At 44.1% G+C, this 13,141-nt stretch overlaps 1 protein-coding gene across 3 annotated transcripts in view; it reads left to right on the top strand.

The window, feature by feature from the left end:
- agap1 (ArfGAP with GTPase domain, ankyrin repeat and PH domain 1) overlaps positions 1 to 13,141 on the top strand; it is a 662,670-nt gene that overhangs the window by 331,033 nt on the left and 318,496 nt on the right. For all 3 annotated transcript variants that reach the window (XM_078551515.1, XM_078551513.1, XM_078551514.1), the window contains exon 4: positions 7,655 to 7,740. In XM_078551515.1, the coding sequence (XP_078407641.1) occupies positions 7,655 to 7,740 (86 nt within the window). The remainder of the gene's footprint in view (positions 1 to 7,654; positions 7,741 to 13,141) is intronic.

Below are 13,141 nucleotides of genomic sequence, written 5' to 3'. Positions count from 1 at the left end.
ACAAGAGGCCAAGTTGGTGGAATGCAGAGATCGCAGAGGGCTGTAGGGCTGAAGGGGATTGTAGATAAAGAGGGGAGCGTGATGGAGTGATCTACGTGACTTGTGACTGTAAAGACCTTGATTATGAATCATGTTGTAACCCGGCACCACATAGCGGGATTGTTGGAGCTGAGCTTTGTGTAACCTACTCAAAGCATCATGTTCAAATGTTGCTATGCCAACAGATTCATGGCATTCATTCCCTGGTTACCTCTGAGAATAAAGCTCCTGAACTGAAATGAAAACACGCTTTAAAAAAAAAATTAACAATACTAATTGTTTTACACACATAAAATGAAGGGATATAGATACTTTAAAATAAAATGTACATATAGCAGAAAAATTTTGTCACCAATCTCAAAGCTATTAAACAGTATCTGACCCTGGTCCCCTCCCCCAGACCTTCGTGTCTTCTCCTGTGTGACCCAGCTGAACTCTGGCCCCTATTCCATCTGATAATGTGCTTTCTCCAGGTAACACCTTATGTAACAGCACATGACAAACAGTTCCTCGCCAGTAAAAAAAATAGTTTGAGATGATTCCTTTATTCCCTGATTGTATCTATGTTTTGGGATTAAATGGGAAGCCAGCACAGAATTTTTTGAAAATTTTCCTAGTTTAAAGTACTGTACACCATCTAAACTCTGCTGTTCATTGCTGCAGCAGTGTCTGCCTCCAATGAATCCTTTTTAGGGGAGGGAGTTTAAACTACCTTTCCTGTGGTATTTGCTGGCTAGTCCTGCTGTTCCTCACCTTGAAGGTTCCACATTCATTCCTTGACCTACGTAGAATCAGCTTGAGATATAGTTTGGACTGCAGTCCTTGGGTTAAGGGTGAGGAAAATTTGGCCAAGGCTTCTGCTCTTGATTTCAACTGACTGTTGCTAGCAAACATGGATCAATGGAGCTTGTACGCACAGGGCCAGAGTTAATGGTGATGCCTACACAGTTGAATAGCCTGCTGACATTTGAACAATGAAGAATGGGTGAGGTACTGAAGAACTGTTGAGGACCAGAAGACCTTCAGGATGTGGAGGGAGAAAACTGGAAATGAATGAAAGACTTGCATTTATGTAGTGCCTTTCATGACCTCAGGAACACAATGATTCTACAGTCACTTTTCAGGTGTAGTTACTGTTGTAGAAAACATTAATTTGTGCGTGGCAAAATCCCACAAACAGTAGTGAGATAATGACTAGAAAATCTGATCTTAGTGACAGTGGTTAAGGGATAAATATTAGCCAGGACACCAGGGAGAATGGCCCTGTTTTCTTTGAAATAGTACAGTGGGATCCTTTACACCCACCTAATAGGGCAGATGGGTCCTCAGTCTTTTTTAAAAATTCATTCACGGGGCTGTGGGCTTCACTGGCTGGGCCAGCATTTATTGCCCATTTCTAGTTGCCCTTGAGAAGGTGGTGGTGAGCTGCCCTCTTGATCCGCTGCAGTCCAAGTGGTGTAGGTACACCCACTGTGCTGTTAGGAAGGGAGCTCCAGGATTTTGAACCAGCGACAGTGAAGGAGCGGTGATATATTTCCAAGTCAGGATGGTGAGTGGCTTGGAGAGGAACTTCCAGGTGGTGGTGTTCCCATTTACCCGCTGCCCCTGTCCTTCTAGATGGTAGTGGTCGTGGGTTTGGAAGGTGCTGTCACAGGAGCCTTGGTGAATTCCTGCAGTGCATCTTGTAGATGGTACACACTGCTGCTACTGTGCGTCAGTGGTGGAGGGAGTGAATGTTTGTGGATGTGGCGCCAATCAAGTGGACTGCTTTGTCCTGGATGGTGTCAAGCTTCTTCAGTGTTGTGGGAGCTGCACTCATCCAGGCAAGTTGGGAGTATTCCATCACACTCCTGACTTGTGCCTTGTGGACAGGCTTTGGGGAGTCAGGAGGTGAGTTACTCATCGCACTATTCCTAGCCTCTGACCTGCTTTTGTAGCCACAGTATTTATATGGCTAGTCCATTTCAGTTTCTGGTAACCCCCAGGATGTTGATTGTGGGGGATTCAGTGATGGTAATGCCATTGAACATCAAGGGGCAGTGGTTGGATTCTCTCTTGTTGGAGATGGTCATTGCCTGATACTTGTGTGGCGCGAATGTTACTTGCCACTTGTCAGCCCATGCCTGGATATTGTCCAGGCTTTGCTGTATTTGGACATGGACTGCTTCAGTATCTGAGGAGTCGTGAATGACGCTGAACATGTGCAATTATCAGAGAACATCCCTATTCTTACCTTATGATGGAAGGAAGGTCATTGATGAAGCAGCTGAAGACAGTTGGGCCTAGGACACTACCCTGAGGAACTCCTGTAGTGATGTCCTGGAGCTGAGATGACTGACCTCCAACAGCCACAACCATCTTCCTTTGTGCTAAGTATGACTCCAACCAGTGGAGAGTTTTCCCCTTGATTCCCATTGACTCCAGTTTTGCTAGGGCTCCTTGATGCCACACTCGGTCAAATATGGCTTTGATGTCAGGGGCAGTCCCTTTCACCTCAACTTGGGTGTTCAGCTCTTTTGTCCATGTTTGAACCAAGGCTGTAATGAGGTCAAGAGCTGAGTGGCCCTGGCAGAACCCAAACCAGGCGTCAGTGAGCAGGTTATTGCGAAGCAAGTGCCGCTTGATAGCATTGTTGATGACCCCCTTCCATTACTTTGATAATGAATGAGAGTAGACTGATGGGGTGGTAATTGGCCAGGTTGAATTTGTCCTGCTTTTTGTGGACAGGACCTACCTGGGCAATTTTCCACATAGGCGGGTAGATGCCAGTGTTGTAACTGTACTGGAACAGCTTGGCTAGGGGGCACATGGCAAGTTCTGGAGCACAAGTCTTCAGTACTATTGCAGGAATATTGTCAGGGCCCATAGCCTTTTGCAATATCCAGTGCTTTCAGCCGTTTCTTGATATCACGTGGAATGAATCGAATGGCTGAAGACTGGCATCTGTGATGCTGGGGACCTCCAGAGGAGGCCGAGTTGGACCATCCACTCAGCACTTCTGGCTGAAGATTGTAGCAAATGGTGAGCTCCCCCATCATTGAGGATGGGGACATTTGTGGATCCTTCTCCTGTGAGTTTAATTGTCCACCACATTCACGACTGGATATGGCAGGACCGCAGAGCTTAGATGTGATCCGTTGGTTGTGGGATAGCTTAGCCCTGTCTATTACTTGCTGCTTATGCTGTTTGGCATGCAAGCAGTCCTGTGTCATAGCTTCACCAGGTTGACACCTCGTTTTTAGGTATGCCTGGCATGCCCCCCTGCACTCTTCATCGAACCATGGTTGATCCCCCAGCTTAATGGTAGAGTGGGAGATGTGCCAGGCCATGAGGTTACAGCTTGTCACAAAATGTCATTTGAAAGACAGCACCTCTGACAGTGCCACACTCTCTCATATTGTACTAGGAAAGCCAGCCTAGGGTTTGTGTTCAAGCTTCTGGAAAGGGAAAAACATTAGCCCATAATTATTTTTGAAAATAGGAAGTTGTTTGCTCTGACTGTCATGTGGTACCAGTATAGCCTCTACCAGAGCAGTATATACTTTTAAGACAACTACACTGTTTGAGACTCTTCTGCTAGCACCAGTGTTTTCGTAGGATTTGTAGAGATCGCTAACAATAACTTCAATTTACATAACACCTTCAGCATCGTAATTACGTCTCAAAGTGCTTCATGGGAGTGTTATCAGTTAAAATTTGACATCAAGCCTCGTAAAGAAACATTAGGACAGGTGACCAAACGCTTGATCAAATAGTTAGGTTTTAAGGCAGAGAGAGAGAGGGAGAGATATATATACAGAGACAGAGATTTGGAGAGGGAATTCTGGAGCTTAGAAGCTTGGCAGCAGAAAGCAGAAGAAAAGCAAGCAAGCACACGGGGGATACAGGAGGTTACAGAGGAAGTAAGGGACGAGGCCATGGAGGTATTTGGGGGAAAAAAAAGGATGATAATTGTAAAATTGGCGTGTTGCTGGACTGGGAACCAGCATACATGGGGGAGAACAGCAGCAAAGGTTATTGTGTTAGCATAGAAAAGGTCATTATATTTCACCTGCTTATTCAGAAGATTATCACTGTACTTTGACTTTTGGAACGCTCACTGCTTGCAGTTAACGATGGTGCTTTTGATGTAAGGGGTGCTGAAGCATCTTCCTTCTCTGATATACATTACCGCCAATGATAGTGGCATCATGACAGGCTCCCTGTTTAGATCAGGATAAAAGCTGTGTGTATAAAATATCATGGCAGCACAGATGGAGGCAGTGCGTTCAGATCATCATAACATGCTGCTTTAAAAAAAAACTCATCTCCTGTTTGATTGTTTTGCCAATTACCTTAAACCTGTGTCCTCTGGTTGCTAACCCTCCTGCCATTGAAAATAGGGTTCTCTCTATCTAGTCTATCAAAGCCTTTTCTCATTTTGAATGACTTTATTAAATCCCCATTTCTCTACTCCAAGGAGAACATTCCCAGTTTATCTTATATCATTCCATATTATGTAGAGAGACTAACAACAACATCTGTAGGATTAAGGGGGCTGCTGCCAGAGCCACTGAGAGCTAAGACTGTCGATACGTCGCCTAAATTTGTTTTAATAAATGTATCTGCCCCTCTTTTCCTCCACTCTGCTGTAGCTCTTGCTCTGTCTGGTACACTGTTATGAAAGTACTGGCAGCCTTCAGGCACTTAACCCAAGCCATCATTCTTCATGTGTGAGCAAACTTGCTGTGGAGTGCATCGTATCTGGGATAGACCCTGGATTCACCAGATGTCCTTATGTAAGCTTTTCACGGGGTTGGTTCTGGATAGTGATCAGGAGCCAACCCACTGAGTCTTGATGAACAGTTAACCTTTGTAAAGAAGGCTGTGACTTTCAGGGATCAAAATTTTAATTTAAATTAGCCCCTATTGCACTGTATGTAAGGCAGAATAAGCTTTCCGCACTTTAAAAACCTAATATTTAAGGAGGAGAATGGGTAATAGCCCATTTTCTCTTCCCTTGCCCTCAGTTTGCATGTCTGACATTGTGATCTGCATTCAGCAATAATTTCACCCTGGCAGACTGGTCTTACTGACTCTTAGTTCCTGCATGCGAGCTGCAAACATATGGCACAGAGCACATTCTACATCAGCACCCCCTCCGGGGGCATTGGTCCTATTTCTGGCATGTGTGCAACAGATTCATTTGTGCTGTTCTGTAATTCTCCTTCTTCCCGTTGCAAGGGTGTAATATTGTGTTTAATTTAAATGAGTTACCAGAGTTGCTGTCCAGCACTATTGACCTCTGTTAGAGAATCCAGGGTCCTTCATTACAGCAAATGTGGCATTCCCCCCTCTCATTGCCACTTGCAAGAAGAAATAAAGATACAAGGTCACACAGCATAGCAAAATTTGCTGCATTCGTATCTTGCTGAGGCTAGGATTTAACTTCAGTGACTAAAGCAAAATGCTTGAAATTTGAAAGATAAACACAGTGCTGGAAATACTCAGCAGGTATTGGTATGAATGGTCATCGACCTGAAGCGGTAACTCTGTTTCTCTCTCCACAGGCTCTTCAGCCTGACCTGCTGAATACTTCCAGCATTTTCTGTTTATATTCGGGATTTAACTTTAACTTGACAATGAGAGCTTTGTGTTACTTTCTGGCCAGAAAGTAACCTGTTTAAAACAACTTGTATTTATATAGCGCCTTTGACGCAGTAAAACATCCCAAGGTGTTCCACAGGAGTGTTATCAGACAAAACTAGACACAGCGACATAGGCAAATATTAGGACAGGTGATCAGAAGCTTGGTAAAAGAGGCAGGTTTTAAGGGGTGTCTCAAAGGAGGAAAGAGAGGCGAGAGGTTTAGGGAAGGAATTCAGTAGCTTTGCATCAAGGTCAGCTGAAGAAACCTGCCCTAGGTGAAATTTGACCAAAAGAATGAAAAATGTAAAATTGAGACATTGCTTAACCAGAAGCCAGTGCATCTTTCAAGTGATGGATGAACAGGACTTGGTGCAAGTTAGGGTAGAGGCAACCCTACAAAGCAAGGCATAACTTCTGGTCATATACTGTGTTGCCATTCGCCCCAAAGCTGTTTGTTTCGGCCAGTCAGTCCCGGATTGTGGGCCTAGTGGAAAATCCTTACTGGATGTAGGTGGCCTTGGAAAGATGCCTTCACTCCCATGAAGCTGGTCTTAGTGGTTCTGACACTTGGAGAAGCAGAATGAAAAAAACTGAATAAAAATGTTCTCAATTGAGAGTGAGGAGGTTCATTTTTCCACGTAAAATAGCAATGGATCCTATCCAAATGGCGCAGAAACGCCTTTCTCATCCAACCAAGAAGACCAGTCATTGAGGCTTGCACACATGCATTACCTTGCGTCTTGCTATTGGGAGCAGCAGTTTTCCCCCTTAATTGTCACTCTCGGAATTGTCACACTGTCGGTTTTATTTTGCTCACTCGGTGTAAATAGCGCACTACTTCCTTTTTTAAAAAAAAAATTCTGGGAAGTTCATGAAACCTGTACACCAATCGAGCCAGGTAACTATGCTGCTTTGCCGTTACTCCCGCTTGCACTGAACCAAACATTATTGCACAACTCTCTCTGCCATCTGATTCCAATGGCACTGTCCTAAATGACAATTGGGCAGCTTTAGTCAGTTTGACATTTTATTTTTCTTGCCCGCCTGTTCACTGGCATCAAATGTAACCATCACTAGTCACTAAGAGAGTTGAGGACAAGATGAATGCTATATTAGACATGAGCAACTTTATATTGGTGCATGTAAGGATTGAGGAGCCTAAAGAAGAACTAGATGCACTTACAAGGATGTCCTTTTTTATTTTCTTAACTGTCTGGGAAAGTATCACTGTGAGGGCAAAGCTCAGATAAAAGGTACTGACCTACATTAAATATTTTAGACAAGGTCACAGACCCAGACTTCCTGGGGTGCCCTACATTTTTCCTGTGCCCTCGAGATGTTCTCATATCGATGCATTGACAAGCAGAATGAGAGTCACGTTTCATTGACACAAGAAGCCTGTGTGGGTGGCTGCACCGAGAAGTCTGGAGGTATTGTTTTATGCAGTGTTAGGATGACTGATGCTTACTTTCTGACTGACATAAATCCAACAAATGTCAAGCTTTTCTCTTGAGAAAGTGGTTGTGGAGCAGTGCTTCTGATATAAGGCCTAGGAGTAGTCAGATAATGGTGCAAGGGACAGTGAAAATCAGGTAAATCAAACACAGTTTGAGTTATAAGTCCTGGATGAAAGCCATTAGTTCAACCAACTTCTTATCAAACGTAGAAATGCCTTGTGGGCCCCACATCAGGAAACCATGATACACATTGTGCCCAGTAGGGCCTTCGATACACGTATGTGATTGCTCTTTTTATAGTTTGCCAATAGAATAGACAACATAAACCGTCCGTCATATCACAACTTGTCTGTCCCTTCCCAGCCATTATCAACCGTCTTGTTGCTGTGTGTTACCAGTAATCCATCCTTTGCTAGTGTAGTGTGAACATGCCCTGTAGTTGGTATCACCTTTACCTTGCTGTGTGTGGTCGTGACATATCTGCTGTCAGCCATGGCCTTGCCTTTCACTATAACCTGTTTTTGTGACAGGTGGGCGCTTTAAGAAAGAGATTGTGGTGGACGGCCAGAGTTACCTACTGCTGATCAGAGATGAAGGGGGGCCTCCAGAGGCACAGGTAGGTACTGCAGCGGACAAAGCGGCTCTGTCATTCAAAACAGGCAAAAAAAAAATCTGACAATCTGTATGTGCGGATTACTTGTACAGGAAACTGTATTACAACATCGTATTTGAAAATGATGCTGAGATCATTTGTTTTTTTAAAGGAAAGGATAAAGGTCTTTATTATACAATGTGAAAATGGGCTGTGTGGAGCTTTTCCATTACGGGGGATCAAGTTGGTTTATACAAGAATTAAATTGCGATCAGGATTGAATCCATTTTTGAGTTTGTTATAAGTACAGTTTGTGAAATGTAATCTTTCATTGCCTATGGGGTTCTGGGTGCTTCTGGTGTTCGATAGAGTAAAAGAAAGTGAGGAAGTAAGTCAGAATAAGTAAATAATAAATAGTGTCACTAAAACATCATCCATTTGACGTTCTCTGGCCAGTTGTTTTTATTATTGGGTTTTATGATTGCACGTCTCTTCCTAACATTCCAAATTGCCACTTTGGAATCTGATCCAAATCCTAGCCCAGCTCTGCTCAGAGAGACAGCATCAGGCTGTATTTAACAGCCCTCTGCTCTAACTTAATTTTTTTAAATCAGTAGTTTGCTCTGTGATGATTCAGTGGGAGATGTGTAGATCTGGGGGGGATTTGAGAGCCTTTATACCCCTGTCTTTGGCAGACCTAACAATTTGCTTTGGTGACTCATTAACCCATTGAGCAGTCAAACAAGCTCCTGATTGACTTCCAAGAAATTCCTGCTGAAAGGCGTGGACTTTAGATAATAGGACCGGTGCAGTGAGGATGACCTGTGGTTAGATGCCCTCTTGTCAAGGTTCACAGGTCAAGACAGGGCATCTTCAGAAAACATGGAGATGGAGTGATAGGAGGGGAGCTTAATGCAATGATGAATTTCTAAAGCTTCTAAAACAATAGATCCTGCTTTTACAATATGGCACTAATGGACCACCCTCTGATTTTTCAGTGTAGTTTTTAAATGTACAATTTGCTATTTCCCACTACTTTTTTCCATATTCTTTCAGTGTCTCTATTTTAAGTATCCCTCTCTGTCTCCCCCACTGTCTCTCTCTCTCTCTCTCGCTGTCTTACATTAGTGTAACACTCTCTGATTCTGATAAATTGTTTATTCATTCCCTCTTTCTCAATTCAAGCTCTCATCCTTCTGCTCTCCACCACCACGTCTCCAGTTCACACTGGCACTCTTTCATCCCCACCCTCCATTCTAGTTAGTGGAGGCATTCTGCCCCAATTCACCCTAGCTCCTCCTTGCCCAGCCTGGTCCTACCTGATGCTGTCTCTCTGAGAAATCGAATGGTGCGAGTGGAAATTCCTAATTTTGCAACTCTGGCATGGTTCAGAATGATTTCTGTGCATCCTGCAATAATGGTGCAGCGACAACTTTCCAGTTGTTTGAAATGTGTTTTAGTGATTTCCGAGAGCATCTGGCACTTGGTCCAGGCACCCATTTTCGCCGTGCAAGCCTAGGTAGAAGGCTTGGCTGAGGGGCAGTGCCACGCAGGCTGATCATCTTCAAACCCCACCAGGGATTGTAATAGGGTATCACTTGCATTGCTCAGTACATTCCCGAGATGTCAAAACCTTGGGATGGCCATATTGAGAAACTGCACAGAAATGGGGATCAGTCATTCCCAATCCTGTGGCACTCTACCAAACTTTCAGTGGAGTGCTGTATTGCCCCCTGGCTGAGGAAGAATCAGCAGGGTTTTCCATGCCTGACTGTTACTCCATGACTGCCTCCCCTCCCAAAACCAACCCCACACCACCAGGGACACACATGGAGCATTTGGCAGTGGTCACTCCGAAAAGTTGAACTTTTGGGGCAGGGCACACAAAGCTGGGGAGTACACAATAAATGGGAGGATATTGGAAAGGGTAGAGGATGTGAAAGACCTTGGAGTGCATGTCCACAGGTCCCTGAAGGTGGCAGGACAGGTGGGTAAGGTGGTAAAGAAAGCACATGGAATACTTTCCTTTATTGGGCGAGGTATTGAAAACGAAAGCAGGGATGTAATGATGGAACTATATAAAATGCTGGTTAGGCCACAGCTGGAATTTTGTGTGTAGTTCTGGTCACCACATCACAGGAAGGACATAATTGCTCTGGAGAGAGTACAGAGGACATTTACAAGAATGTTGCCAGGGCTTGAAAATTGCAGCTATGAGAAAAGATTGGGTAGGCTGGGGTTGTTTACCTTGGAACTGAAGAAGCTTGAGGTGTGACCTGATTGAGGTGTACAAGATTACGAGGGGCCTGGATAGAGTAGACAGGGATGCCCACTTTCCCCTTGCAGAGAGATCAATTATCAGGGGACACAGACTAAGGTGATTGGTAGAAGCATTTGAGGGAACATGAGGAAAAGCTTCTTCGCCCAGAGCGTGGTTGGTATCTGGAATTCACTTCCTGGTTTGGTGGTGGAGGCAGAAACCCTCAACTCATTTAAAAGGCAGCTGGGTATCAACTGGATGCTGGAAGGTGGGATTAGAATGGGCAGCTAGTTTTAAAAAATTTTTTTCTTTTCCGGCCAGCGCAGACATGATGGACTGAATGGACTCTTTCTGTGCTGTAACTTTTCTATAGCTCTTTGGTTCCCTTGCATAATAAGAATGGTCAGTTGGCAGAGGTACCAAGGCACTACCAGCTTTGCTCAGCCTATGCCCAGGAAGAATCGGTGTCACCAGACATGGGAATGGGAGGAGACACAGAGTAAATTCCAAGTACCTGGAGTTCATTGCAATAATCCTTAGGATTTGTTACTTGTGCAACCTGCAGGTGAACACGTTCACGTTGCTGAATTTATTCTGGAGTCAATTTACAAAATAAAATTCCTCATGTAATGAACATTTACAAATGGCACCCAGATCTTTGATCTTTCTTGATTCTGTATTTTCAAGGCAAGTCTTGCTGATATGGCCTTGCCTTTTGAAAATCAATCTAAATGAAACAGTGACAGATTATCCCTCCAATCCTTTCCACCTTCTGTTTTTGGCTTTAGACTGTTTAATCAGTGAGTGCCAGCACGGATGAGTTAATCCGTCTGGTGCACACGACTCGAGCTGTATCACGCTGTGCTATATCCTACTGTTAGGAATTCACATCTTTACACAAAAAAACATAGTTTAAGAAGAATAATTGTATTTTTTGTGACAATTTTTAATTTTAATTTCCTAGCCAAGAAGACTACATTAAATTTACAGCACAGGAGCAGGCTATTTGGGAGAAATCTCCTACCCTCTTTCGTTTTACCCGACCAACATATCCTTCTATCCCCTTTGCCCTCGTGTACTTATCCAGCTTCCCTTTAAATGTGCCTATGTTATTCACCTCATCCTTTCCCCATGCTGATGAGTTCCACATTCTCAGCACTCTCTGGGTAAAGAGGTTTTTCCAGAATTTCTTATTGAATTTATTAGCAATTAATAGGATGAACTTGGAGTCTTCCCTCAGCTCTGCATCATTGCCAATTTGCTGGTAGTCATATTGCAGTAGCTGGGTAATCGATCTTGCACTCTCTTTCTCTTTCTCTCTCTCACCCTGCCGCTCTCTCTCTCTCTCTCTCTCTCTCTCTCTCTCTCACACATCCTGCCGTGCTCTCTCTCACACTGTCTCCCTCTCTCTCTTTCTTTCACACACACTCTGTCACTCTCTCTCTCTCACACTCTCTCAGTCTCTCTCTCACACTCTTTGTGCTCTCTCTCTCCCACGTGGTCTCTCACACACTCTGTCTCTCTTTCTCACCATTTTTCTCTCTCCTGCCATGTCATGCCCTCTCACCTGTCTCTTGCCCTCTCCCTCTCACACCTCTTTCTCTTGCTCTCTCTCATGTTTTCCCATACAGGCCAAAGGGAAAATGCTAAATTTGTGTCCAGTAACTCCTCATCAATGGCCTGGCTGAGATAGGGGAATACTGGACAGGTACAAATCATTGGTGCTTCATGCTGAATCTCCATTAAGACAAAGGCTGACACTTGTGGTTTAATGTTGCTGTCATGCTCTGGCACTCTTATCATCTTGCTCAGTAACCGCATGGCTTTCCACGGAAGCTCAGAAGGGACTGGTATGCAAGGCTTTCTTAACCCATCAATGTACATGTTGACCTCATTCCCAGCACTAGTCTCCAGATCACAGGGGAGGCTTTGCTTTTGTGTTAGCTGTGGCACAGTTGGTAGCACTCTCACCTCTGAGTCACAAGGTTTTGGGCTCAAAGTCTGACTTCAGGGCTTGAGTGCAAATATCAAGGCTGATATTCCAGTGCAGTACTGAGGGAGTGCTGCACTGTCGGAGGTGCTACCTTTTGATTGAGAATTTAAACTGAGGCCCCGTCTGCTGCTCGGCTGGATGTAAAAGATCCACGGCATTATTTCAAAGAAGAGCAGGGGAACAAAATTGCTGAAAAAAGAGACATGCTGTCAAAGCTTTTCGTCTTGCACTCATCAGGACAATTCACAAGAATACCAAATTGTAAAGGGAACAACAATTTATACTGAATGAGAAAATGGTGCCGATTGGTTAGCAAGTGGACTCTGATTGGTAGAGGCATTAACTGCCAAGCTTTTTAATTCAAACCAGGCAGGTTGGCTCTGATTGGTCAAGGCATTGCCCTGGGGAGTGTACCAGGGAATGGCTGTCTCCCAAACTTTTGTTCAGCTGAAAAAGGTGCAATGCGCGGACATGCTCCTTCTGTGTGCAAAGCTCAGGGCCCTGTTGTTGTCTCCTTTACAGTTGGTATTCTTGCAAATTGTCCTGATGAGTGCAAGATGAAAAGCTTCGACAACATGTCTCTTTTTTCAGCGATACTCAAGTTCTGTGCTGCCAGTGACTCTTCAAAATGTGCTTCATTGGCTGTAAAGTGCTTTAAAATGTCCGGTGGTCACAAAAAGAGCCATATAAATGCTAGACTTTTTTTTAATTGATGTTTTTTTTCTAGACTTCATTCATCTGGCACTTGTACAGTTCTTACTCTGGGGCTGACCTAGAGTGCAAATGTGCTCAGGGCCTGACTTTTTGTTTAGTGAATTCAAGAGGAAGTGAAGAGAATTGAGATTTCAGAGGAACTGCAGGAATTTATAACTGGATTTTATGCCCACACTGAGGATGAATTTGGTTTTTAGAAAGCACAAAAGGAGGGTGTTTGCTCAGCCCTGTGCCACACCTCGATGTCATGTACAATGTTTTAATCACTAGAAGTAGGCTGAGGAATGAAGGGGTGTTGATGCACAGATGTCTGTCTTTTTCATCAATGACCAGAAGGGATTTGGTTGATAAATACTGCAGTTTAAAGATAAAAATTTACTTCTTATTTTCCGCAAGTGTGTGAATATTGTGGGCTGTCCAAGCCCAGGTGCTCAGAACCCTTGACTGGTTGACACAGA

This window comes from Cetorhinus maximus, chromosome 11, assembly GCF_964194155.1.
Source record: "Cetorhinus maximus chromosome 11, sCetMax3.hap1.1, whole genome shotgun sequence".
Lineage (NCBI taxonomy): Eukaryota > Metazoa > Chordata > Chondrichthyes > Lamniformes > Cetorhinidae > Cetorhinus > Cetorhinus maximus.
The sequence above is the reverse complement of the archived record's forward strand: the minus strand, read 5'-3'. Positions and strand labels throughout refer to the sequence as shown.